The 26,938-nt window shown below is 39.1% G+C and overlaps 2 protein-coding genes across 5 annotated transcripts in view; one reads left to right on the forward strand and one right to left on the reverse strand.

The window, feature by feature from the left end:
* GOLM1 (golgi membrane protein 1) overlaps positions 1–15,529 on the forward strand; it is a 57,755-nt gene extending 42,226 nt beyond the window's left edge. The window contains exons 6-10 of one of the 2 annotated variants that reach the window (XM_074953168.1): positions 3,996–4,134; positions 7,059–7,236; positions 9,216–9,542; positions 13,050–13,175; positions 13,624–15,529. In XM_074953168.1, the coding sequence (XP_074809269.1) occupies positions 3,996–4,134; positions 7,059–7,236; positions 9,216–9,542; positions 13,050–13,175; positions 13,624–13,697 (844 nt within the window). In that variant the 3' untranslated portion in view covers positions 13,698–15,529. The remainder of the gene's footprint in view (positions 1–3,995; positions 4,135–7,058; positions 7,237–9,215; positions 9,543–13,049; positions 13,176–13,623) is intronic. The other variant, XM_074953169.1, reaches the window with a different exon arrangement.
* Positions 15,530–21,076: 5,547 nt separating this feature from the next.
* The window catches only part of NAA35 (N-alpha-acetyltransferase 35, NatC auxiliary subunit), a 42,257-nt gene continuing 36,395 nt past the window's right edge, over positions 21,077–26,938 (reverse strand). The window contains exons 19-23 of one of the 3 annotated variants that reach the window (XM_074953174.1): positions 25,451–25,518; positions 24,447–24,587; positions 23,265–23,387; positions 22,616–22,696; positions 21,077–21,346 (exon numbers count right to left, since the gene is read on the reverse strand). In XM_074953174.1, the coding sequence (XP_074809275.1) occupies positions 21,287–21,346; positions 22,616–22,696; positions 23,265–23,387; positions 24,447–24,587; positions 25,451–25,518 (473 nt within the window). In that variant the 3' untranslated portion in view covers positions 21,077–21,286. Of the gene's footprint in view, positions 21,347–22,615; positions 22,697–23,264; positions 23,388–24,446; positions 24,588–25,450; positions 25,521–26,938 lie in introns of those variants that run through there. The other 2 variants (XM_074953173.1, XR_012639596.1) reach the window with 2 other exon arrangements.

The following is a 26,938-nucleotide window of genomic DNA, read 5'->3' on the forward strand; positions in this document are numbered from 1 at the left end:
CTTACACGCAAATGAGGAGGTCAACTAAACTGAGCCATGGTGATTTGCATTATATTAGAAACAGAGGGAGAACTAAGGGGGAGTTGTTTGTCAAAAATAAAAACTTATAGCAAGACAACTGAGTTCTAAATTTTTACGATGCTACAAAATACTTTTAAAAAGAATTCTCTAATCAAGAATGTGACAGTGATTCATGAAGTGGGGACTATGGCTCTGAAGTAAGTCTGTAGTTTTGTTTTTGTTTAATTCAATTCTGTAACTCTCATTTCCTGCTTTTGGAATTAGTCATGATTAGGATCGAATGTGAATTGATTTCTGAGCTTTTTAAGTGAGTGCTGATTACAGAAGAAGTTAAGATTATTTATGTGGGGGATATTTTCAAAGGTACAAAAGGCAAATTAGGCAAATTGTCTTCTGTGTCTTGAAAATCTTCCATTATACATTAATTAGGGAGGTTTGCAAAATGGAATCCTTTCCACTGACTTCAATGGACTTTGGATCAGCATTAGTCAGCAGTGAGGTATACGGGCTTACTAGTATTACAGTTAAAAGGAGAGTATGTTCCTCAGGAACTGACTAATCGAGAGATCCTCAGTTTCATACTACATGTGCAGTCCTGCCTTTTCTTTTAGAATTCACTCAGACCAACAACAGGAGTTACAGGAGGATTCTGGGATTTAACCTGAAAACTCTTCTCCTGGAGTTGGAGTGTGTTTTCATTTTAACAAACTAGGGTTGCAAACAAAAGCCGAGCAAGTTGTGGAATATTAGGGTAGTCTATTGCTAAGGTAGACATTAGGGTAATCTTTACTATGTCCTGTATAAAACGTGTATAAAAGTTGTCTTTAAAAAAATCTGTTTTTAATTGTACAGGGTAACTAAGTATTTCTGAATGTTCCCCTCTGCACCCACATGCTAATAAAAACAAACAAAACACCCAAACTTGTTTGTTCTCTTGAATTCTTATCTGAATGTTCAGTTGCATATTCTTCTAACTAATCTGTTCTTAAAATGAAGAGTTCAATAATTTGTGCAATCTCGGCAGCGCTAGTAAGTGGAAAAATCATTATGGCCCTGTGGCTCTCTGGTGGCCTATATGAAATGAGTTGGTGGTCTCAGTCTAGTTCCTAGTGGCCAGTGCAGCTCTCTGTACAGCAAACATGCTACTGTAATTGGCACATTTTATTTAGTATTGGCAGAGAGGTCAGTCGTTGAACAGACCAGGGGGACTGAATTTACGAGCGGTAGATTTTCCAGGTGCGGATGGGGCACTTTGATCACCCCCGCCAATGTGGAGAAGCTTGCACTACTGCCCTGTGCACTTTCCCTGTCATGTGCATGAACAGAGGATTTTAATCTCCAGAATTGCTGATCTGCAACCTTTCACAAAAACCAAAATTATCCTACAGCAACAACTAAAAACTAAGTGGTTACATGAGTTGGCTTTATTAGCACGTGCAGTATGTAAGCACACATAAAAAGGAGAGTGAAGCCAGCTTTTGTAGGCCACAGTTAGAACCCTGTTACAGATCTCCCAGCAGATTCTCAAAATCTCCCACATTACGTGAAGACAATTCTAGATCTCCTTATTTCCCCCAGGAGTTAAGAAACTAATATTAATATAACTCATGCCTGTGCTCAGTTTTTCTGCAGTCCATGGTGTTCACTCTTATTAATTTTAGGTGTTTCCTTTAGTTTGATGACTTTCTTACATTTAGATGTTAGTCAGCTAAATCATGCTTTTGTAAAGCCAGAACTCTCCTGGTGCAGCACAAACAAAATGTTAGCAAAGGTCACACATTCAACAATAGATCTGTCTACTTCTTCCTTTCCTTTCTAGATGCGAAGTAAGTGCCTTTTTGACTCTTACACTGAAAACAAATGACCTGCTCACTTGGGATATGTCTTCACTGCAGAGTTTACTTGAGATAGCCACGCCCATCTGAGTCTCCACACTGCAAAGCCACACTTGAGTCATACCTGTGTTGCCATGTCTACACAGGTGTTGCAGCAATCTGGGTGAGGCACTAGAACTTCTGGAGACATATCCCATGGTTCTCAGTGGTGCACTAAACTGAGCCGCATTAGCAATTGTTTTGCGGTTTATTGTGGGCAAATTTGTCTGTCCTTCTTGGGCCCCTGTGTGTGGAAGTGTTCTGAGCCCACCAACACAATAAACTAAAGCACTTCCCTATCCCTGCTAAATTAACTTACATTCATGCAGTAGGCATGGGAGGAAAATATCAGCTACCTCCTGACATTCCATTAATCCAGGGGAACGTCATCAGTCCAACTGTTTCTATGCAGAATCAATACCTAAAGGCTTACAGCTAGTACTTGAAATGTGTAATTTCCCCCATCCGTCTTGAGGAGTCACATGCCAGCCGAGCTATTTGCAACATGACTTTCTTTTAAAAGTGTTCACCTCCGTTTTCTTGGCACTTGCTGCAGTGGCATTTCAGTAAAGAACTAAGAAAGGAGTATATTTTCAGAAATGAGGCACATTTTGAAAGAACATTGTTTTTTCTAATGGTAATTTTATATCTAATACAAAATGCTTCTGAATGGGCACTATTATATTAATTTAAATGAAATAAGCTAACAGTGTTAATATAACCCCGCCGCTGTCTAACATTAAATGGTGTTGGAAAAGGTCTGGTTCGTCAGCCTACTTAGCACCATGGCAAACACACCAATAAATTTTTTTTAAATCTTTTATTAAAGATACAGAAAAGAAGGAAAAACAGCTATAGCATTTGAAATGTAAAATATTAAGTTAGGTCTTCAGTTTGTTTGATGAAAAATTTTAAAAGGAAACCCCCCCCTGCTGTTTGACAGTGTCTTAGGTGGTAATAACTGGCCTTTTGGGGAAAAGAGAAGTTAGTTGAGATGGGCTGGAGATGTCGTTGCTGCTGCTGCTGTTGTTGACATCCATCTTAGAAGGAAAAGCCCCCTTGTTTGACTGTCTCTTAGATGGTATCAAAGATGGTATAACTGTCATCTCAGGTGGTGTTTGGGTTTAGCTGGAGCTGGTAGGGGTGGCGATATCACCTGGGACCTTCTCTCTCTCTGGCCCAGTCTGGTCAGGACACCTCTCCATATCAGGATGATGAAATCCTGGGGTCCCAGAAAACAGTGTGGGTGGCAGCTATGGTGATGAAGCTTGCTCCAATAGCCATTGTCTGTTCTTTCATTCTGTTCTTTTTCTTTCCAGCTTTCCCCACAAAATTTCTTGCTTTTAAGGACCCAAAAAGGGAGCGATGGGTGGCATAGCCTATCCCTTTTTTATTTTGTTCATCAGTTAGGCCTAATGTCTGACTCATTAATTGATTTTGGCTCATTAACTTCCGGCTCCTCATCTCCATAACTTCAACACAGTCCTTGAGTCATATCAACTTGTCCTTTTTTGTTTAGACTAATTCAGTCTGTCTATCTCCCTTTCATACCTTTTCCCATCAACATTTGTTATTATAGGTTATGTAACATTGTATGAACTTTTACATACTTTTTACAGTTGAGCTCACAATTCAGGTAAATTTGTAGGCCCAATTGTCACAACAGCATCCAAGATCTCCCTGGTTCCTTATTATTTTCTCCTCTCCCGTCAAAAGATAACTTACTAGGTCAAATTGTAATTTCTGGTCTTTGCTCCTGAGACACATAAGAGGCTCCTAATTGACTTAAAAATAAGCCTAGTTTAAACCAAAACACACCTTTTGCACTGGTTTAACTAAACCAGTGTAGAGTGACACATTTAGTTAAACCAGGACAACTTTCCCATGGAGATGTCCCCTCAGATGATTCTAGCCTCACCTCCTCTTTCTCTGTTGTTGTTTTTTCAAACTATGCAAATGTAGGAGTAGGAAATCAGCAAAATGGAAAAAGGAAAGAGATGCACCTTTTGTGAGGTTTTTTTGTTTTTTTTGAGAAAGGTGTGTCTGTTAGAGATGTTGGAATGACAGTACCTCTATAAGCTACTTGTTCTTTCCCTCAAGGTCCCAGTGCATCAATCAGATGAAAGAATTAAAAGAACAATGTGAAGAGAGGATAGATGAGATCACAAAAAAAGGCAGTGAGGCACCACAGGCCAAGGAAATCAAAGATTTATTGAAAAATTCCGACAAAAACTACCAGGTAAGCCTGTGTTTTGTTTTGTTTTTTGTTTTTTTTTTTTTTTGGCAGAGAGTCAGTTTTACCATTATTTAAGATGTCAATGGAGCTGTGCTATGTTGCTTTCTCCCATAGGGTGCTACTCTTTGATCCTTTAATATATAAAATAGGAGAAGATTTTCATGATTTTTTTCTGTTATAATGTACTAGATCTTCCTGTTAAGCTTGTGAGGTTAGTGTTTCTGATAATAAATGAGGAAGTTGCAGCTTGACCTCTGTTGTTTTGAGTGAGGCTTATCTAGGGTTGGAGGTGTCTGGTTTTTGACCGGAAACCCCAGGTGAAAGGGGACCTGTGCTGTGTCTGATCAGCACTGCTGACTGGACCACCAAAAGTCCAGTTACCGCAGTAACTGCGATCGGCCTCTGCCACCAGGAGGGTGGGAAGAGCAGCTGCTGCTGGAGGAGGCGGGATACTGATAGTGCATGGCATTTCATATATTAAAATTAAAACACAAGTTTAAAAAAAATAAGCTTTAAAGTAATATGTTATAAAGCAAATTTGCCATTAATTGTACCTTAAAGGATTTTGGTGTTGCAGTTTCATTTTATAAAGTAATCTGAAGAATGAAAAATGGTTTGTGTTGAGCCTGAAAAGTCTTCTATTCAGAGTTACCTAGAAAGTTGAATGTCAGCTGTGCACCACAAATAAATGTATTCCAGTTCAGCCTTTTTTCTGTTTGGCAATTATTCATTGTTAAAAATTGTTCAAATATTTTGTGCAAACCTATTTAATCCTTTGGATTACTTCTGTACTATTCAGTAAATGAATGGGTTGAGTATTTGCTCTTTGTGCTGTGCTTGGTCACCCAAGTCAAAGCCCTGACTTTGACTGAAATTGGACATTTTTAAGATATCACACACACTCTTTCTACATAAGCCTTAACAAACATTTTCATAGTTAAGAATTCCCCCCCCTCCATGGACATTGTTGAAAACAAATTGCTGTATAAATGTTTGTATAATACACAAAGGTGCAAATACTGTCCAAGTGAATTTGTGTGTGTGTTATTCAGACATTGTTTGTAAATACTTTATTCCAATATTTGTTCATCTCTAGCTTTACTGAAGCTCAGGCAGGAAACTTTTTGTGCAGAGTGCGTGTGATTTTCTACACTATTTGTTGGCATAGATAGTTTATGTACCGGGCATATAAAATATTTTATATGCTCCCTGGCTTCTATGATCTTATGTAGAATTGTTCTTCTCCTGCATACATTGTAAACAAGTACAGAGAAGTAAGAGCTTTATTACAGCCTAGTTTTCAAATTGCAAGAAGTTGATATAGGACAGCAGAAACTTAAAGTGCTGCTCAGTTTTATGCTTGTAAAAGCAAACCAGTTTAGCATTTAGCCAGTAAAATGCTCATAGGAGTAAGTTGTTTTTGTTTTTGTTTTGTTTTTTGCTGCACCTAAAATTTCAATGGCTGAATTTCTAAAGTGGCAGAACTTTAAGCTGATATTCTTTTACCGCCATTAAATTTTAAGCAGTTCACTAGAGTAAGGGTTTCCTGGTATATGCTCTAGTGTTCTATCTCTAGCCTACTTGTAAATTAATCAGTGGCCCTTGCTTTGCTTAGCTGGGGGAGACTGACAGTTTAACAGATCTCACTGTTAAGGAGTTTTCTTGATACTATATATTTAGCCTAGTTCCATTGCATTACAGTGAAGCCTGATTAACTGAAGCTTGGTTCTCATAATCCTGGGGTACCTCTATCCTGGGGTTTCTTAGTGCATGCCCCAGTAGAGCCAGCCAATTGTCATTCCTTTTGCTGCACTCCTGATTTGGTGGACCAGAGAGTTGCTTCTTTATAGTGAGGCCGCCAGCTTCCTCCTTTCATCTGAAACCACTTTATCTGAGACCTCAGAATACCCCTAACGATTCAAATAAAACTGGACTATTCCATATTCTGTATACCACATTTGGAGCTCAGTTGACATTTCTTTGTGACTGATTCACCTTGTCATCTGATGCTGATGTCTGCTATGTGGTTACTTGACACAGAGACTCTGTGCACAATGAACACTCATGCTGTAGCAAATTGTGATAGCCAAAGTGGCCTCTGTGGCTTTGTAAAGCATTTGCTATACTAAACCCACACTTGTTAGCTGCCTTTGTGAACAGTCCTGGTGGTGGTCAACAGGTGTGATAAAGAAGCAGATGGTCCCAATGAGGTGGATGAAGGATTACAATACTTTTTTGGAGGAGATGGTATTTAGGGGTTTACAAGATGTCCATCTTAATCCGTTTGCCACTCACCCACTCTCTGAGCTTGGATAAACTTGTGATCAGGCATTACGATAAGTAAACAACAAAAATATGTGCATTGAGTGCAGAGGAGGAGGGCAGGACTCCTAACTAGTAACATCAGAACAGTCCAGGTTGAACTAATTCATGTATCTGAATTGGGCTGCCATAAATTAGTGTTCCCAAAACTTATTGAAAGCTGAGCCCTCCTTGGAAAAAATAACATTAGTAGCTCCTCCAGCCCAGCAGGGCAGCCTGGGGGCAAGTTGCACTGTCTCTGTTCTGGATCCAAAACTATTTCTTGGTGCTCCGGAGGCACATGTCCTTCCTGCTCGGAAACGTTGCTTCAGAGAACAATAGCCCCTGATGCACAGCAACTACTGACCCTGATGGTACGGGGTGGAGTAGTACTGGAAGAGGCATGATACCAAACTGCTCTGCGTGTGGAAACTGTGGTACTGCCTGTTTATCAGGGTTGCGTTTTACTTCTGACTCCAGTGCAGATTTCAGTTCAAGTCTATTTCTTGAATTGGTTTTAGATGCATTTAGATTTCTCTAGTCAGGATTAAAGATGAAATATAAATCGGAGCGTAGGAATAAGCATTTGGATGGACAAATCACATGTGTCTGTATATGCTTTTAAGGGTAATATTCAGCTGACAACTTTTAATCGACCAGAGCTCCAACTGCGTGACCTGGAAGAGCAGAAAGGAGATAAGGAGCAAGAGAAGGACAAAATTCCTGGAAATGTAGCTGTAGAAGCATCAAAGACAACAACCAGTATAAAAAAGGTAGCAGAGATTGAGTCTCATAGAGACAAAGGTAAGATTGGCTAATTACATCACTAACACCTTAATAGCAACTGAGGTGAGAAACGGCTTCTAATTAATTGAATTTTAATTTAATTAAATGTAAAAAAAATTGCATATAACTTAGTACAGTGGACTCGCATTGATCATTGTATTTTTTCCATCCTTATGGAAAGTTTTATAGTTAATTGCTAATGACTGTCAAAATATTTTTTTTAATTAAAATACTTCCATTGGCAGAGGAATATATTATAGTAGTAGTGGCTAGATCCACAAAGAGGACTTGGGCTCAGCTTTGAAACACCTAACTTTAGGTACCGAGGCTCCCTATATGATGCATGGGAAGAGTTAGGTGCCTAAGAATGGGATCCACAAAAGCCAGCAAGCTAAGTGGAGAGCTGCCTAAGATAGGCAATAGGAAACACTGAGGAGAAGTGCAGGGACTAGTCTTGCTCCTTAAAAGGACTTAAGCGTCCACCTCTAAACCCTCTCCTGGAGTTAGGACTGACTGGACTTAGGAGCCTTTCTTGCAAAAAACAGTGGTGGTGGGTCAGAGAAAGAATGAGTGACTCTGTAGCCTGGTGATTAGTGCACTCACCCAGGTTCCTGTCCCTGCTCTATTGCATACTCGCTTCAGCAGGAAAAAGATTGAGACCTGCCCGCTAGCCCAGTGGTTAGGGCACTCACCTGGGAAGGGGGAAACCTGTCTTTAAGTCCATGCTCCACACTGGGCAGAGGGGGATTTGAACCTGGGTCTCGCACAGATTAGGTGGCAGCTGAGTTTCTGAGGATTTAAATTTTGGATTTAGACATTTGAAGTGACAATGAGGTGCCTAATCTTTGTGAATCTAGCCCGAGGTATACACTGCAAGTAATAGGACAATGTTGTGTTTGGCAGGCCTAAATTAGTATCCCTAATTTGCTATGGAAAAGATGCTCTCTTTTCTGAAGACTTTCTGAAACAAGGGCTTGAGTTTAATAGCCTAAAACATTAGTTTGTTTTAGTAGGTGTGACCCATCTGCAAGTGCTGGAAGTTATCCTTGAGTCAAACACAAGTGACTGGTCTCAATACAGAAGTAACTGGGTGAAAATTTAAGGGCCTGTGATATTCAGGAGTTTAAACTAGATGCTCTAATGGTCCCTACTGGCCTTAAACTCTATGAATATAAATGAATGAATGAATAGTTGCCAGGTTCTCAGCTTAGCATCATATGTGTTTGACATTCAGTCTCCTCTTTAATTTTTTTTTACCACATTTTCTTAAAATACAACTCTGAGTGTATTGCAGGTCTCGTTCCAGAGGGCTAGTATTTCAATGTGACTTTTTATATAGGGAGCTTCTTGTGAATTGTATCTCAAAACGCTGTAAGAATACAGATACATGGCGAAAATGACACAGCAGTGTATGCTGGGACCAGTAGTGTCCCTGAGCTGCCATCTCCATATTAAAGATGAAAGCAGCTACTACAGGCTATTTGTAGAACTCACATCTGGTCAACCTTGTTGTAGGTTGACTCTGTTTAAAGCCAGTTGCATTGCTAGCAGAGAAGTGCACACGCACCCACCCACCCACACGTTTTTTACACTTTTAATGCTGTGAGAATAGTCATTTACATAGAACATTAAAACTCTGTATTTAAATAATTCTACTTTGCAAGTCCAATTATTAATTGATCTTCTCACTATAACCTGAAAGGGATTCAGACCTTTTCCCTATTTACCATAAAACAAAGACTATGCAGACTTTAAAGCCCTTATGAAATACAAATCCTGCAATGGTTTCTAATAGTACCTTTAAGTTAGGGTATCCTGATTTATGCCTATACAGCTGTTCGAGTTGATGCAGCTTAAAGAGATGTCCTTGCACAGGAAAAAAATTGAATGTGGGTGGGCAGAGGGCAGTTGATTCTGTTCTAGCTTTTTAAAGGCTTAAGTTTTGCTAGGGCCAAAACTCTGCTTAGTGCACAAACTGTCATTACATTGCTTTACAGAAGAAATACATGATCTGGTTGCAGTGAACAAAGAGGAGACTAAAACAGAAGATGAGAAGCTTTTTGTTGATCAAGGACCCCCACATGATTCAGTCAAGAGTGCCACGAATCACAAAGAACTATCTCCTGAACTAGGAAAGGAACCGAATCCATATGAGGGGGTAAATGTTCCTAAAGAAGGTGATGCAGAAAGGGAGTCTGTCAAAATGCAAGAACTACCTGCAGGCCATGCTGTCAATCAAGAAAATGCTGCCAACGAAGAAGTGGAGAGAGAGCACCTCTTAAATTATGATGCTCAGCTGGATGACCAGGAGCCCAATCAGGATGGTTAGTACAAAGACTCACTCAGGCTATCTAGTTGCCAAGTGACTTGCAGCTAGATCCAATGATCTTGTAGAATGTTTCAAGGGTCATTTTTTCCCTGCTGCAGAAATGATTAATATAAAATCTAAAATGCCACAATGCAGTGGTCTGTCATGTGAAAGACTGGTGCTCAGAGACAAGGTACCTGCTTTTGTTGCTCTGTGGGTGGAAGCTGGAGTTTGTTTCCATCTCTTCTGCTTGTTTGTTGTATTCTGGAGTGGTTTGGGTCCAAATTGCTACTGTGATCACAGTCCTGCCTGTTTGGTACAGATGTTGGGCCGAATCTCGCGCTTTTACCTACACGAGTAAGTCCATTGACATCAGTCAGACTCCTTATGAGTAATTCTAGTAGGATTTGACCTATTAAAATAAATCTATGAGAGGTGGGGGTGAAATGTTTTTGTTGGTTTGGAAAAAACCCCTGCTATTATTTTAATAGGAAATTCTTTTAAGTAGTAATATTTGTGTTGGATGTGACCTTGGCAAACTTGCACTACCTATATATGTACCTGGAGACAAAGCAGTCTGAATTTACTCTGTATTACTTCATGCCTGGTGAACTAGAGCCATAATGTTTTAGTTCACTGCTCAGTGTTTACCAGCCAGAGTTTCTCCTGCCTATATAGTAACTGTCCTTAGGCTCTGTCCTTTCTGTGGGTTTGATTTCTGTGAAGCATTGAGTTTCCTGTAGCTGGTGCGTGCCCTCAGCTTCCATTGATGCTTTTAGAATCTTGCAGGATTAAGCCCAAAGGCTGAAACATTTAGCAAGTGTGTTTTTAAGCAGACCTGCATCTTTGGCTTCAATTATAGCCCATGGCTACACTAGAAAAGGTTTGCTGGTAACACTGTACTGACACACATTCCTAGCGTTGATACAGCTTTTGCTGAATATAGTTGATACCAGTTATAGAAACGTAATTAAAAAAGCCAATCACTCCCCTAACTGACATTACAATACTGGCAAAAATTTCTAGTGTGAAGAGAGCCTTATAACAACACTCTAAATGTAACTACATTTTTAGTGCTAACAAGCACTTGCTGAGTCTTTGTACATTAGTTGAATACGTTCTATCCATATTTATTTACACACGCGTGTGTAAAAAAACCTCTTGAAATATGATCAGATATCTTAAAATAATAATCTTTCACATTTCCTCTTCATGTTTTCAATTCCAAAGCAACAGCCCTACGATGCTGAAAGGTGGGAGAAGTGACTATAGTACAGACAATGTGAAAATAGAAACCTGTCATGACTGTAAAATTAATTCCGTGCAATTCTTGGAGGAGGACAATGAACAGGGAACCAAAGTTGTAGCCACAAATTGCGTGTGCATGAATATTCATACACTCTGCAGGCACAAATGCTTTTTTCCCCCCCTTCTAAAGAAGCCACAAATATTTTTATGTGGCTTTTTTTTTCTTTGCATTAGCGCATCTTAATCTTTAGTCCATACCTAATAAGCATTCTTCACTTATGGAACTCAGTAATGCAGAGGCTTTCTTTGGTAAATACTGCAGTACTTTATCACTTACAGTACACAATCCTCCAACTTTATTTATCTAGCCCAAAATGCACAATACATTTAGCATCCATAGACTGTTCAGGTGAAGGAGGTGGGGCCTGAATTTTTTCCATTGCCATTGGTGCATTCCAAGCATTTTGAAGAAATGTCTCTAGCTGGGAGCTAAAAGTACAAATCCAGAATAGGGTACACTACGGAAATACTAATGGTAGCTTGTGCGCCTTGATATCAAGGCTTATATCCAGTATGGGCTATGCTCTTGAAAGGCACATGATCATAGACACCTGAGGAGGTCAGACATTCCATCTAAAAGTGTAGTGGTGCATGTACACATTGCGACAATGGGCAGGTAGTCATATATTGTGTATTAAAATAACTTTGAAAATGTACAGCTTTTCTAGAAGTGCTTCTGAAGTGTTAACTAATCCTACCCACCTCACAGTGGTGCTGGGGTATTAGTCATATTGTACAGCTGGGAAAACTGAAGCAGAGTTCAAGCAACTTGCTCCGTGAATCAGTGTCAGTGCTGGGATTAGAACCCCACCTGCTGACATCCCACCCTACTGCCTTCTGAACAGTGGAGACCAGACAGATGTACAATCATTGTCTTTATGGGCATCTTTATTATTAGGTACCAGGCCTACTTATCAATACATGGCGCAGCTACACTAGTTTGGCAGCCTAAGGCTCTAAGTACATCAAAACTTCTAGCTGCAGTCATTATTGCTAGTGGCGCAGTCTCAGTGACAACATTCTCAGCTATATCTGGACTTTCATCTAGAGTACAAATCAAAAGCACACAGGCAACGGGATGTTGCAGAAGAGTTCACACAGGCCATAAAATGAAGACTGTCTGATTTGTAGCAAAATGAAAAGAATCCCCCACTCCCAGTTTTGCTGCAAACCCGTTCTCTGCTTTCCAGGTACTAGAGCGTAGTCTCTTGCAGATAAAGCGAAGTCAAAGCAAGAAGCCCAAGATTAGTTTTCTGAACTTCATTACAATCTTTTATGCTCCTTGAACGTGATACATGTAGTTAGGCTACCTTTACATACAACACTTACTATTCGTATCAGTCTTTCAGAACTGTCATGAAGATTTACCTGCATACACACAAAATCTCCTTGCCCACACTCACCATGATAAAACTGTTACTTACCTACCAAACTCGTTACTTGTCCCGAGTCATTAGCCAAACAGGCTTGCAAGGCTGTCATATGTGGACTACCATTGTGAATCCTGAAGGCCTGTGGCTTGTTGGAAACATCTTGCTGAACAGAGGAAGCTGTTCATTATTCTTCTCCTTTGCATGTGCCACTAATAGCTGCTACTGTCCTCCTTTGGTTGCCACTTACCATTTCTTTCTGTAACCTTCTACTAACACTTGCTCTTCCTATCCCGCTGAACATTGACTTGCTTAGCATCCTGTGGTATGGGAATTTTAATCTGTCCATTGGACAGATTTGCAGCAAGGGAGATTAGGTGAGAGTGTTTTTCCTAATATCTAACTATAAGGATAGTTAAGTACTGGAGCAGGTTACCTAGGGAGGTGATGGAATCCTTGTCATTTGGAGCTTTTTAAAGAAGAGATTAGACAAATATGTCAGCAGGCATGGTCTTGGTGTATGCATTTCTGCCTCTCAGCACGAGCAATTGACTAGATGACCTCTTGAAGGTCCCTTCCAGCCCTACATATCTCATGCTGTCAAGCCTTCTATATACAAGGGTTATAGCAAACTTAGTTCTGAAATTGGATAGGCAACTGCAGCAAGTAAGAATAGCTGAGACCTGAACCTCTAAGCAGAGAATAATCAAATTTCAAAGGTTTAAGATCAACTCTACAACAGGTAGAATTTGAGTATGAGGGAGACTGCTTTTCTAGCAACAGTGCTCTACTGCAGCTGTAGCAAGTTGCTGGCCAATAACTAATGAAACGAAATATCTTTATAGACAAACAGGGAGCTGAAGCAGCAAACCAGAACAACATAGCAGTGGACTACAACTCAGATGAGAATGAGGCTGAATCTGAAACTGACAAGCAAGCAGCACTGGCAGGCAATGAAAATAATTTGCATGGTAAAAACCTGTTTTTTTTTAAAATCCTCTTGTACACAGTATATTGTATTTTTAGAACTGTCCCTTTAAAGGGTTTTGGGAGGGATGAAACTGACTGGCTTTCTATTAGTCAGTTTAGTTAACTCTGATGCCTTTGTGCTTGCTCTGAATACAGCTGGGGCCAGATTTTGCTATCACAGTTTTACTCTGGTGCAATAAGACTTCAGTGAAGTTACTCCCAATTTACATGAGATGAGAGAACTGGGCACTTAGTACAGTTTCATGGTATATGTAAAAGCAAACCATAATGGGATACTTGTGATATTGCACTATTCTACTATGACCCAATCCTTTCAGTAAGGACTATATTGTTTCTCTTGCTTTGTTCCACATCTTACAAATGCAAAAATCTGTCAATTATTCCAACTCTTACAGTATTAAGAATTTTACTTTCTTCCTCCCTTATTAGCCCCAAATCCTGAAGATCTGAATATGAAGAACCACTTATTTGACCAAGGTGAAGAGGAAAGACAGAAGCTGTGAATAAGAAAGTACACCATATGTGACTCAATCACCTGCAAACAAATCCAACCATAAAGGTCCAGGTGAAGCTAGAATGCTTGATTGCCATCTCAAGGCTTTAAAAGGGTCCCAAATAAAGTAGATCGCTGTTGTGAAGTTTTAGTACTCTGCTTCAATGGTTTAAATTATACTTTGTCTCTTACAGAGGTTTGTTTAAAGCAATTCTGACTTCTGTCAAACTTTTTTTTTTTTTTTTTACTGTTTTAAAACCTTAATTAGCTAGCAATAATTGTAATACTTTTAAACAGTCAGCCAAGTTGTACGATCATAAAACAATGGCATGAAGTAGGGGAAACAAAGTAATTCTAAGATCATATATTGAATCCCTACCTGTGCTTCAGATGCTAAACTTAGACTAACCCTCCCCCAGTAAATGGTACGTTTAGTCCTTATCACCACAAAGGCTGGAATAGTTGACCTGACCCTCTCAAACTACTACAGGGCTTTTGCATAGCTTTTCCCCCCCTCCTGTTAATGATATCTCTCTTCACCACAGAAGAATAGCATGGTTTCCATTGGAGGTCACTTCAAAGAGGCTGGACCTGCATTCACAAAGCTAGCAAGGTGGTGTGGATTAGCTTGTACAACTCATTTTAGTCAGAGGATTTGGTTTCTGTAAAACTGACTTGCAGGTCTTGAAGCTACCGCTGTCTGTCTGAGGGAAGGCTAAAATGGCATGCCATGTATATTCCTTACTTCACCCATTCACCACTGCATTTAAAGACATTTTTATGTAGGACTCCATGAGTAAACTTGAACACATTGAAGTTATATTATGCATAACAGAATACTTTCTCACTGTTAGTGTACAATGTTTTTACTGTAACATGTTGAATGTACTCACTGTGGTAAACAAACATACAATACCTCCTCGTGCCATTAGGAAAGCTTTGGGAGCGCTGGCCTTGCTTGTTACTGCAAGGTGCCTGTTTGAAGCAGGAGTTTAAAGTGTGGAAAGTCCACCGCACCATCTATCAGAGAGAGTTCTCCACCATGCTGTTTTAAAACTATTAGTATCTCACACTCTCTCAGCTACCCCTGAGGTTTTGTCCTTGATTCCACTTGTAAATCCTGATCGCTAAAAGTGGGTAGGTTACAGGGATTTGGATCCTGATACTGAAGGTCGCCTGTATGGCATAGTCCAGTGTGTCAGACAGCAAGAGAAAAGAAAATGAAAGCAGCTTGTATCCTGTAACTGCTTGTTCAAGACGACTATTTTTATAACTCGAACAAATCCAAATCAAGAGTTGAGATACTAATGCAGAACAGTAGACAGTAAAACACAATTAGAGGAGAGAAGAGGTAGTAGGCATGACTGAATTGTACAAAGGACTGCACACTGCATTTAAGTTATACTCTAACAGCGAGGGAAATCTGATGCTTAACTCACTACTCATGCACTTTATTTCCTTTCCAGTTATGTACTGTATGCCATAGCTCACAGTGCCAATATTCTGGCTTTAATAATTTGAGCACAATATTTTTGTATCTTAAATAAAGGTAGTTGCCAGACAATAAATAGGGCTGTGCTCAGAAGCTGCATTAAACCTGGCCTTTGTTATATATAAATGAATGCACATAGACAAGATTTGCGTACGTGAGTTGAGAGTTTCTGAATAATGTAACTTTAAATTGTCCTAAGAAAGGCATTGCAATGTTCCCGTCTATACAGTAATAAAGCCAGACACAGAAATATTACATTTCTGAAACTTTTCCTCTCACAATACATTGTGTTCATGGTTTGGGGTTAGGCTATACAAACTTAAGGAAAAAACACAGGCATTTTGTAGAGTGACAGAGGAATGGGAGAGACACAAGAGGACACCACCTCTAAAAATGTGGCCAAAGTTGGAATGTATTACCTTTGGCAGTAGTTGCAGTTTTTAGTAAAAAGTTAAATTATCTATCCCAACTCTCCAGCCATTAGGTAATATTACACATCAAGCTGCTCAGACAGCTTAAAAAGATAAGGTGGACATTAATTTATGACTGTCATCCATTACATGGGGGTACAGAATCATCTGTAAATAAAAACTTACTTTCTAAATGGTTTTTGAAGGATTCAGATTCTAACTGTAATTTTTAAAAATGTAAAAGGCGAGGGGCTTATGTCAACTGTATAGAAAAGAATTTTAGAACTAAAGCTTTTTGTAGTGGGGCAAGAGAAATTAGATTTACTCAGAACTGTGGTTTTAAACAACTTTGTATATTGCCTAAAACCATTTGTACTCACTTTTTGAGTTTCCTGAATGAAGTTATGAACTTGATGGGGAGGGGAACTGATTTTTGTTCTTGTTCAAAATGTTTTTGCAATGAAGCCTGATCAATTTTAGAAAAACATTTTAAAATAAAACTAAATCCTTCTCAGTGTGTATTTAACTTATTTTAAACAGGGTTGGTTTACTTTCAATGTTAGCTCCTAGTGCGGGGGTGGGGGGGAGAAGAGAAAAAAACTGGTTCATTTACCCAATTTCTAATTCATGTATTCTGTAAATGTGATACAGTACAGAAGTTATTTCTAGTTTAACATGTTACCTGTTGACCAGCTTGTGTATTTCCAGTGGAAGGTGGTTTCCTTTGAAAGTGAGCAGTCCAGTTTGCCTGGAAGTCTAGTAACAATAATTCTCCACAATGCGGAGAAGTAGAGAGGTCAGTGCACTAAAGTATTTTTGTATTGAATTTACATAGGAGAGAAGTTAACTAACTTAATTATTGCTTTCTAATATATTTAGTCTGCCAGTTTTGGGTGTTCAGCTTCAACTTCAATTAAACCATTTTGTAGAGCTGGTAAGAAGTTGTCCAGCAGAACACTTTACGATCAATGTCAATTTGTTGAAAGCTAAATGTTGTTTACGAGTGATGGTCCCTTTGTAGATTCCAGCTGAATTTAGAAAAGTGTTTTATAATAAACTTAGTCAAGCTCAGAACAAAATGTTTCAATCAACTCAAAATGAAGGCTTTGGAATTTTTGTTTTGTGGGAAATGTAAATGTTTCTATTCCATTTTGGAACACAGAGTTTTAAAATTGCATAATTTCCTGCAAAATGAAAAATTCAGCTCATCTTGCCTTCTGGTCTTGCTTTTTAATCCAACTGTTATTCTTAGAACTGGCTTAGAGTGAGGCATAAACTCAGTCAGGAGTTTGCCACTCCTGACTTTCACAAAACATCTGCTTGCCTCAAGCAAAGACTACTGTGTACTGTTGCTTTGAATGAATTTTCAACCCTCTTGTAACCAACCAACCAACCAACCTACCTTCCCTATAGTAATTCTGGGCAATGAGGTAGGCAAAACTTTGCAGAGAGTCTATGAAGTGCCTGCTTTGCTTGCTATATTACCATTTTGACTTGACAAGTGCTTTGGAAACAGGTTTATAAGAGTTGGAGTATCAAGACATTTAAAGATTCTGGCCATGATCTTCAAGCTTCTTGAAAGGGCTAGACCCAAGCTCCTCAAAGACAGGCTCTTTGTTACCATGATTTTATGGCAGTTCTGATCAGGAACAGTGGAACTGTCAGCTCCAAGGGTAGTGCTGTCAGCTCCATGTCCATGGTTTTGGAACTCTCTTCCACAAGAAATTAAAGAAACTTTACCAGGTTTGGAACATGACCCAACTCTATTAAATGTGTGTAAATGCTATGATAAACAATTTACTATACACTCATTTTTGCCTAGAGGGAAGGTCAGAGATTAATGATGATTAGACTGGATGGTAGACCGATGTACCTGCTGTAAGGTGCTTGGATATCATACTAGCTCATGTGCAAATACTGATTAAAGGAACTGCTGTGCAGTTGATTTGAGCAATTAGCCCCTTGTAAGTCGTTTTGTCCAGACAGCTACATGATCTAGGTCTAGAAGAAATTCCTTAATGAGATTTCCCCCTCTTCCTTTTGTTACATGTTGGCTTAACTGAGAAGTGTTTATATAAATGTGAATACACTGCTTCTCCCTAAAGGTAACAGAGGCCCATTTTGCTTTTAAAGGTGAAATGAAAAAAGTGAAATTCTGTAAATTACATGGGATCAGAGAGTAAAGTAGCTGCCTCTGGAACAGCCTGTAGTTATAGCCATCAAGTGCCTATAAAAATAGTGCTCTTACGCTACAGCTTTGCAGTTGCGCCATAACTACGCTTCATTCAAATAAGTAAGTTATTTGGCTCAACATACCGGTGAAATTGAACAGCCTGTGTCATACAGGCAGTCAGACTCTCCTGGCCTTAAACTCTATTAGCCTATGAATACCTTTTGAGTTTGTAAGGCTGGGAAAAAAAATGTTTTAATTGTAAGCTGAGCAAATGTGATGGTAATTAAGATCAAAACCTAGAACCCCGGGGACAAGGGAGAGACAAGAGAGGGATATCAGATCAGTATCATAGATGTCTGTATATTAATGCAAGAAATATAGGGAACAAACAGGAAGAACTAGAAATAAACACAACTATGGCATAGTTCGCATCACAGAGATTTGGTGGGATAATATTCCAGAAGGGTACAGCTGGCTCAGAAGGTGTTACCTTATATATCAAAACTGTATACACTTGCACTGAGATTGAAAAGGAAATAGGAGATGGAATTGTTGAAAGTTCCTGGGTAGGTGTAAAAGGGGTAATGAACAAACAAACCAAGAGTGATGTCATGGTAGGATTCTACTATAGATCACCTAACTAGGAAGAAGAGATGGATGAGATTTTTTTTTTTTAAACAACTAACAAAAGCATCCCAAGCACAGGACTTGGTGGTGATGGGGGACTTCAACTATTCAGACATCTGTTGGGAAAATAATACAGCAGGGCACAGATTATCCAACAAGTTCTTGGAACACATTGGAGCAGCAACTAGGAGAGAGGCTGTTCTAGACTTGATTGTGACAAACAGGGAGAAACTGGTTGAGAATTTGAAAGTGGAAAGCAGCTTGGGAAAAAGTGATCATGAAACGACAGCTCATGATTCTAAGGAAGGGTAGGAGGGAAAACTGCCCAATAAAAGGTAATGGATTTCAAGAAGGCAGGCTTTAGCAAACTCAGTGAATTGGTAGGTAAGATCCCATGGGAAGCAAGTCTAAGGGGAAAAACAGTTTGAGAGAGTTGGCAGTTTTTCAAGGAGACATTTAAGGGTACAAGAGCCAACTATCACTGTGCAGCAAAGACAGGAAATATGGCAAGTGACCCCGCTGGCTTAACCAAGAGATCTTCAGTGATCTGAAACTCAAAAAGAGAGTCCTACAAAAAGTGGAAATTAGGTAAAATTACAAAAGATAAATATAAACAAAGAACAGAAGTGTGTAGAGACAAAATTAGAAAGGCCAAGGCACAAAATGTGATTCAACTAGAGACAAAGGGTAACAGGAAAACATTCTACAAATACTTTAGAAGCAAGAGGAAGACCAAGGACAGGGTAGACCTATTACTCAATGGGGGGGGGGGGGAGAGAAAGACAATAATAACATGTGGAAAAGGCAGCACTGCTAACTTTTTTGTTTCACTTTTCACCAAACAGGTTAGTAACTATTGAACGTCTAACATAGTGAACACCAGTGAAAATGAGGTAGGATCTGTGGCTAAAATAGGGGAAAAAAAACAAGTTAGAGGTCTTCAAGTCACCAGGGCCTGATGAAATACATCCTAGAATACTCAAGGAGTTAACTGAGGAGATATGAGCCATTAGTGATTATCACAGAAAATGCATGGAAGACGGGAAAGAATCCAGAGGACTGTAAGAGGGCAAATATAGTGCCAATCTATAAAAAGGGGAATCAGGACAACCCAGGGAATGAATTACAGACCACTCAGTTTAACTTCAGTACCGAGAAAGATAATGGAGCAAATTATTAAACATAAACAATCAATTTGCAAACACCTAGAAGATAATAAGGTTATGAGCAACAGTCTGCATGGATTTCTCAACAACAAATCACGTCAAACGGACCCAATAGCTTTCTTTGACAGGGTAACAAACCTTGTGGATAGGGAGGAAGTGGTAGGTGGTAGAGCTTTGACTTTACGAAGGCTTTTCATGCTGTGTCGCATGACCTTCTCATAAACAAACCAGGGAAATACAACCTAGATTGAGCTACTATAAGGTAGGTGCATAACTAGTTGGAAAACCATTCCCAAAGAGTAGTTATCAGTGGTTAAGTGACAAGCTGGAAGGTCATATCCAGTGGGGTCCTGCAGGGATCAGTGCTGTTCAATATCTTCATAAATTATTTTTGGATAATGGCATAGAAAGAACACTGAAAGTTTGTGGACAATACCAAGCTGGGAGGAGTTGCAAGTGCTTTGGAGGATAGAATTAAAATTCAAAATGATCTGAAGTAAATAGGATGAAATTCAATAAGGACAAATGCAAAGTATTCCACGTAGGAAGGAGCAATCAATTGCACACATGCAAAATAAGAAATGAGTGCCTAGGAAGGAGTACTGCAGAAAGGGATCTGGGGGCTATGGTGGATCGCAAGCTAAATATGAGTCAGTGTAACACTCTTGCAACAAGAAGAAGCAGCAGCGACCATCATTCTGGGATGTATTAGCAGGAGTACTGTAAGCAAGACACAAGTAATTCTTTCACTGTACTCCATGCTGATAAGGCCTCAGCTGGAGTATTTTGTCCAGTTCTGGGCGCCACATTTCAGGAAAGATGTGGACAAACTGGAGAAAATTCAGAGGACAGCAACAAAAATGATTAAAGGTCTGGAAAACATGACCTATGAGGAAAGATTGAAAAAACTGGGTTTAGTCTGGAGAAGAGAAGACTGGGCGGGGTGGGGGACATAACAATTTTCAAGTACATAAAAAGGTTGTTACAAGGAGGAGGATGAAAAATTGTTCTTACTAATGTCTAATCTCTGATGACAGGACAAGAAGCAATGGGTTTAAAATTGCAAGGGAAGTTTAGGTTGGATATTAGAAAAAACTTCCTATCAGGGTAGTTAAGCACTGTAATAAATTGCTTAGGGAGGCTGTGGAATCTCCATCTTTGGAGGTTTTTAAGAACAGGTTAGACAAACATTTGTCAGGAATGGTCAAGTTATTACGTAGTCCTACCTTGAGTGCAGGGGACTGGACTAGACAACCTCTTGAGGTCCCTTCTAGTCCTACACTTCTATGATTCTATAATGTCATTTTCAGAGAGTCCTTGTTCAAACCAGAATTTCACTTTAACTCAGCTGCGTCTATCAGACAGGTACTATTGTACTGTATCATACTCAGCTATGAGTGTTATTAAATCCTTACAAACACTATTGTCAGTCAGAATTCATTAAAAGGATTTATGATTAAATCTGTAATAAAACCAAATAAGGTACAATGTTGTTCAATAATGCAGTTGATTAAAAACCATTTCACCCATAGAATATTATACAAACCACTTTAAAACAGCAGTTGTCATTCAGGTCATATAAGGACGTCAGACTAAAGATATTCCATACAACAGTACTTTTATCCAAGAGATCCATTTCACTTCTGGCTACAGTATAAAATACTCCATTTCAAAGCAGGTATCTGAAATACAGATTACAGTTCAGGTATCCTAATAATAATCTCTGGTCTTTCAAACAAGTTTCACAACTGGGAAATATTTGTGAGGAGAGAAGTCGAATTCTGGAGGAACCTAGAGGAAGAGAGAGTTTTAAAAGATTACTCTGACATACACCACTACTGACTTTATGGGCTCGAAAGGGGAATTCATGGCATACTTATCTTGGAAGAAAATGCTAGTTTTACCTATTTTTTTTTTTTAAGCTTTAAAATATCAAAAAAGAACACAAACCAAGAAAATCTCTTCAGCTAAAAATCAACTTAAAAAAACCCATCATCATCAAAAGCTATTCTGAGTTGTGGAAAATAGTCTCTGAAAGACTAGTCACCACTAGTGAGGGGCGAAGAGGGACACTGCCATCTGGGGAAAGCCATCAGCCTTCTCAGTTACAGCCTGTACTATGATGGAGTTGGTACCAACACAAAGAGGGAAAAAAAGAAAAGTACAATTGAACTGGGACAAAATAAGGAGGTAGATGGAAAAACTAAAATCTCACTGAGTCAGACGTAAGACCTCACATCTCTGCCTTGGGGAAGTCAGTCCTCTTATATACTATATTGGAACCACGCACGAGTACTGAAGAGGTGAGGCACTTTTTTTTTTTTTTTAAATTGTTTTTCTGAAATTGCTTCTCTTTCCAAGTACACAAGATTAAAAAACTAATTGCTGCTGATCTACCCTTCTAACTGCTATCCCACTAGTACCTTACTTCTTGTCCACCCACCCACTTGCCCCTTGTGTTCCCCATACTTCTGTTTCTACCTTCTGGATACTGCCCCACCAATGCTTTCCTCTACTCTCCACCTCACCCACTATCTGCCAAAGGCTCAGCTAATTTCTTCCGTTCCCCTCCCCTACCTGCTGCTGTTTCTCCTCAGTCCTCAACCCTTCTACTGTTTACTTGTACTTCCTTCGACCCATTGCTATCAACTGCTCTCCCTTCTCTTCTTCCTCTTAATGTCTAACCCTATCCATACACATCTGCTGTTGCTTCCATCATTAGCCTCACCTTCCACATCATAGCTCCTGTCTTTGTTGCTATTTACATTCCAGATGCAGCTTCCCAGCTAATTTCCCTCCCAACGTTCAAACATTTGAGGGCATAACAAATTTCAAAACTTGAAGTGACAGCTTCTCAACATGTTTCAAGGGTCAACACATTTATTTTTTAATTCTAATTTTTTCCATATTTGGATCAGATCTCTATTCCCTCTAAGGCTAAGAACAGTTAAAAACAGAACCTGTAAATTCAGCTATTAGATCTGTGGCCAAAATGGAACTGTTTACTGTGTTATTCAGTAGTTAAAGACAATAAATTCAATTTCATTGTGATTTTCTTACCTTAGAATCCTTCTTGTGTCCTCCTGCCAGCAGCTTCATGACCACAATGTTGGGTTTAGCAACTTTTAGAATTCGGTTGACCTAACAGAAAGTAGTAAAACTTTCAAGTGACAATTTATGGCCAAGAAAAAATAACTGAAAAAAATCAAGCTGCTTCCACAATGTAATACTTGGACTGGAATATCAATCCCATTTTAAAAGAGGTCAAAGCAATTTGTACTAAATTTTCAAATATATAAATTATATTTAACCATCTTGATAAAGCAACTAACTACGTTTAATACAATAGTATTTTTAATATAATAGACCATATAAAACATGGTATTTCATATTCATTCTCATGACGGTCAAACCTCTGCAAATTTCAAGGTATTATTTTTCAGGGGTTGACTTTGTGCTTCATGTTGCACAGGACACATTCCTTCTCTAACAAGCTGCTGTTCTTATACATCATGGTGTACAGCAGGCAGTTCAATGTGGGAAGCTGACAATTTAAAATTAAATACTTGAGCACTTTAATAACTAAATTATAATTTGCTAGCACATTTTAATTCATAACAAAAAGTATTTCAGTTAGAACTAATGACAAAGCCAATAACGTATTCCAAACAAGAAACTTCTCTTTCTCTACATTTCAGTTCAGCCTTACCTCATGATCTGGGTTAGGAATATTCTCCAGTATCATTTTAGCCTGCTGGAAGTGTTTGCTAGCTGCCATATAGAGATCAGAGGACTGTGGAGGAGGGCTGTATTTATTTAGGTCAGACATTTCCTAAATATCACAAAATATATATATATATTAAAACTAATAGTCAACAGCACATAAACCTTTCTACATTGTTTTCTGATCCCAATCAAAAGCAGTCACAGTATTCCTTAAGTCAAACTGAGTACTGGTTAAAATATTAACACCACTAAATAGCAGAGGTCAAGTTAGTATTTGCTTTAACCAGTTAAATCGCATGTATTGTAATCTTTATTAAATAGCTTATTATTTTAGAACACCAAAAAGTGTGCTAAGACACCTCAGAGCACAAATAAACGACATGATCCCTGCTCTGGAGAACTTGCAATCTATTTGCAGCAGTGATGCGATCAAGTAGGCAGCAAAACAGTGGGGAATAACTAAGGAGGAAAGATGGACAGGGGAAGAGCAATAAGATTAGGTGGTTATCAAGCACAGGCTCGTGTGCACAGGTTGGACAAAATTTTTTTAAAAGTTACTTTTCCTTAAAAAAAAAAAAAATTGCATAATTCTAAAGATAGGTAAGATGATATAGCCTTGTTGACACACAGAAAGCAAGGATGGTCTGATTTGCGTTATCAATGTTCATTTTACATGCAAAACTGCTTTCATATTTGGTTCATATACCTTGCTTGTTTGCAAAGTAATAATACTTCAACTGTTAAACTACCTTTTCTAAATGTATATTATTCTAGCTGAGAGTCTGTCAAATTTGATATCCTTTTCACACAAATGCACACATTACAAAGAGTAACAGCAACAAAACTTGGCAAAAATGCCTAAAAGTCCAATTTTAGGAAAGTTCAATTTATTTTCCTTACTGCAAATACAGTGAACAGCCTCTTGTCATTCTCTACTTGGCTTAAATAATAACTTAGAAAAATGAAAGATACCTTTAACTTATAGCACAGTACTCAAAGGCATGATACTGTCCTTCAATACATTGAGATGCATCAATATGAACTATAAAATCAGCCACTAGGCATGTATGTGTACATGCAGGGCCTGATCTTACAAGAAATGTATAAACATATTGAAAGGCAGAGTTGAATCTAAATGTTTTAAGATTGTTTGAAAAGAGTTCACCTTGAACTGCAGATAGTGCACTGGTGGTGGCGTGATGACACTGTTGAATGGAGCAAACCTGTGCTCATATCGAACTTGCTCACTATCAAGCTCAAATTTGGGTTTTCTCACTTTACCATCCATGTCAAAAGCTATCATCGTCTAAGGGGAAGGAATGAATAAGAAAGACCAAGGTGAAACCTTTAGCATTTTGTCATAACACACAAGCACTACCGCATCTTGGAATCAGCAATGGTACACACAGGCAGGATGGGAAAAAAAGTCATTCTGAAATACTTTTCCAGGCATTTGATGCAAAAAGGTTTTAATTGTATGTCTCCTGTCTCTGGATTCTACTCTTGTCTATTTGTCTGCCTAGAGAATGGACTTTTCATGTGCTTTATAATGCATCAAACAAGTCAGCAAATGGTTAGCAAGGTAACTCCTCCTCTTTTTAATTTTGAGAGACAGGATGGAGTGATTCACAAAAGAGCCTACTCAGATATCAAACCACATCAGAAGCACTTCTGTTGAGTCAGCTAATATTTCACCTCTACTCACATGTCAGAGGGCAGAGAATGGGGAGGCTAGGGAATCAGCATTACATTTCTTTTAGCACTACATGGTACTTCCATTTTAATGTACCTTTAGTGCTTGTTTTATTATATTTCAGCTAGTATCATTTATAGTTTTTGGTATCCAACCTTGTTTGGTGACAGGGGAGGGCACTATAAACAAGTTCCAGTGCCTAAAGATAATGGTTTCAGCACAGACTATTTATCCTTACTCATATTCATTAGAAGATTTTAAATGGCATTATTCTGTGTCTGATAAAACACTATTTAGAGTAGGAAATTTCTTTAGGGGGGCTTGGCATGCCAAAAATGAGGGCCTGATTCTCAGAACCAAGAATAGAATGGACACAGATTACAAAAAAAAAGAGGGGAGGGAGAGATTTTAATGCTTAACACCACCATACAACAAATTTGAAGCCTATGTACACCATCTGTTCAGTAATAAGTTACCTTGTACATCCCAGCACACATATTCTGATATGCTTGGCTCATGGTGATCTCTCTGCTCAGAGGGCGAACTGTAAATTCCATATACAAAGATTTTCCACTCAAAATAATGATACAGAACAAATGCAGGCAAACTTTTTTTTTGCAACTACTAGTTCATTAAAATAGTTAATTGCAAATATCACATGGTTTTCCTGTCACCTTCTCTAAAAATCAGAAACTCTCCTTTTAAATTAAGACATACAGACATGCTTATTTGGTCCCCAGTTAAGCAAGGTACTTAAGTACACACCTAACTTTTATTCGCATGAGAAGTCCCTGGACTTTAATGGGACAATTTACATTCTCCAAGCTAAGTACAAGCTTATGTACCTTGCGGAACTGGAGCCCGATAGAACTTCTTAGGAATATAATAAAAATGTGATCTGACAATACGTACTCCACCTCACACTCAGACAAATGTTGCCTTCATAAAGCTATACTTTTTGTAGGACAGTGTTTTCCAAAGCACAGGCATGCTCCCCTGGAAGTGTGGAACAGTAGTAGTAAACATTTCTCCCACAGTGTGCTGGTAACATGGCACAGTTGAAGGAAAGATGCAGGTAATTTTGTCTTCCTGAAGAGAGGCTCAGTTTGCAAAGTGTTGGAAAGTGCTGGTATATGGATTAAATCATATTCAATTAATCAAAAACAAGTTTCACATGCAGCCCCAGGCAACAACCCGATTTTTTTTCCTAATAGAAGACAGTAAGGACAAAACGCTAACCTCACAATTATAAGAATCAGGAGTAACTCTTTGGGTATGTCTGCACTGTAACACTGGTCTCAAGCACGAACTTCCATTGCATCTACCCAGCAATTGCGCTAACCCAGGGTTTGGACCCATGGTCCCAGGTCCCTGCAGGGCTGGAGGGTCTGAGCTCAAGTTAAGTTGGGACCAGGGTTCGAGCCCTATTGCCTTGCAGTGTAGATGTAGCCTTGCTTCATTCAGATCCCGGGGGTCAGCCAGAAGTATCTCACAATTCCATAGGACAATTTCCTTAACACTCTCTATCCAAGCAATCTGCAATCCACTCTATTGAAAACAGAAGCCATCACCCCTTTGTGAACAGAAGCTGCTCAGATCAGCATTAACCCATTCTCTTCTGATCACCAATCTGTCAGAGAGCCTCCTGGGTTTGCAATGGAGAGTGAAACAATGAGGCCTTTTGCAAAGCGAGCTGCTTCCTGGTAACATGCAGGGCAGGCAGTAAAGTCTTCCCACAGTGCACCACGGTCCCAGGGCTAGAGTAGCCACATCTGGGGAGGGGAATGGCGCTAGGGACTCTGGGATATGTTTACTTTGACTCGGGTCTGCGCACTGCAGTGTGAATGCAAAAGCCCTAGGTTTGAGCATGGGTTAGAAAAGTACCAACACTGGGTTAAAATACAATGTAGATACTCATGCCCAGGATTCCCTAACATGGGTCAGCTGACTTGAGTCCCACTAAC

Source organism: Natator depressus, chromosome 5, assembly GCF_965152275.1.
Source record: "Natator depressus isolate rNatDep1 chromosome 5, rNatDep2.hap1, whole genome shotgun sequence".
In the NCBI taxonomy this organism is placed as follows: domain Eukaryota; kingdom Metazoa; phylum Chordata; order Testudines; family Cheloniidae; genus Natator; species Natator depressus.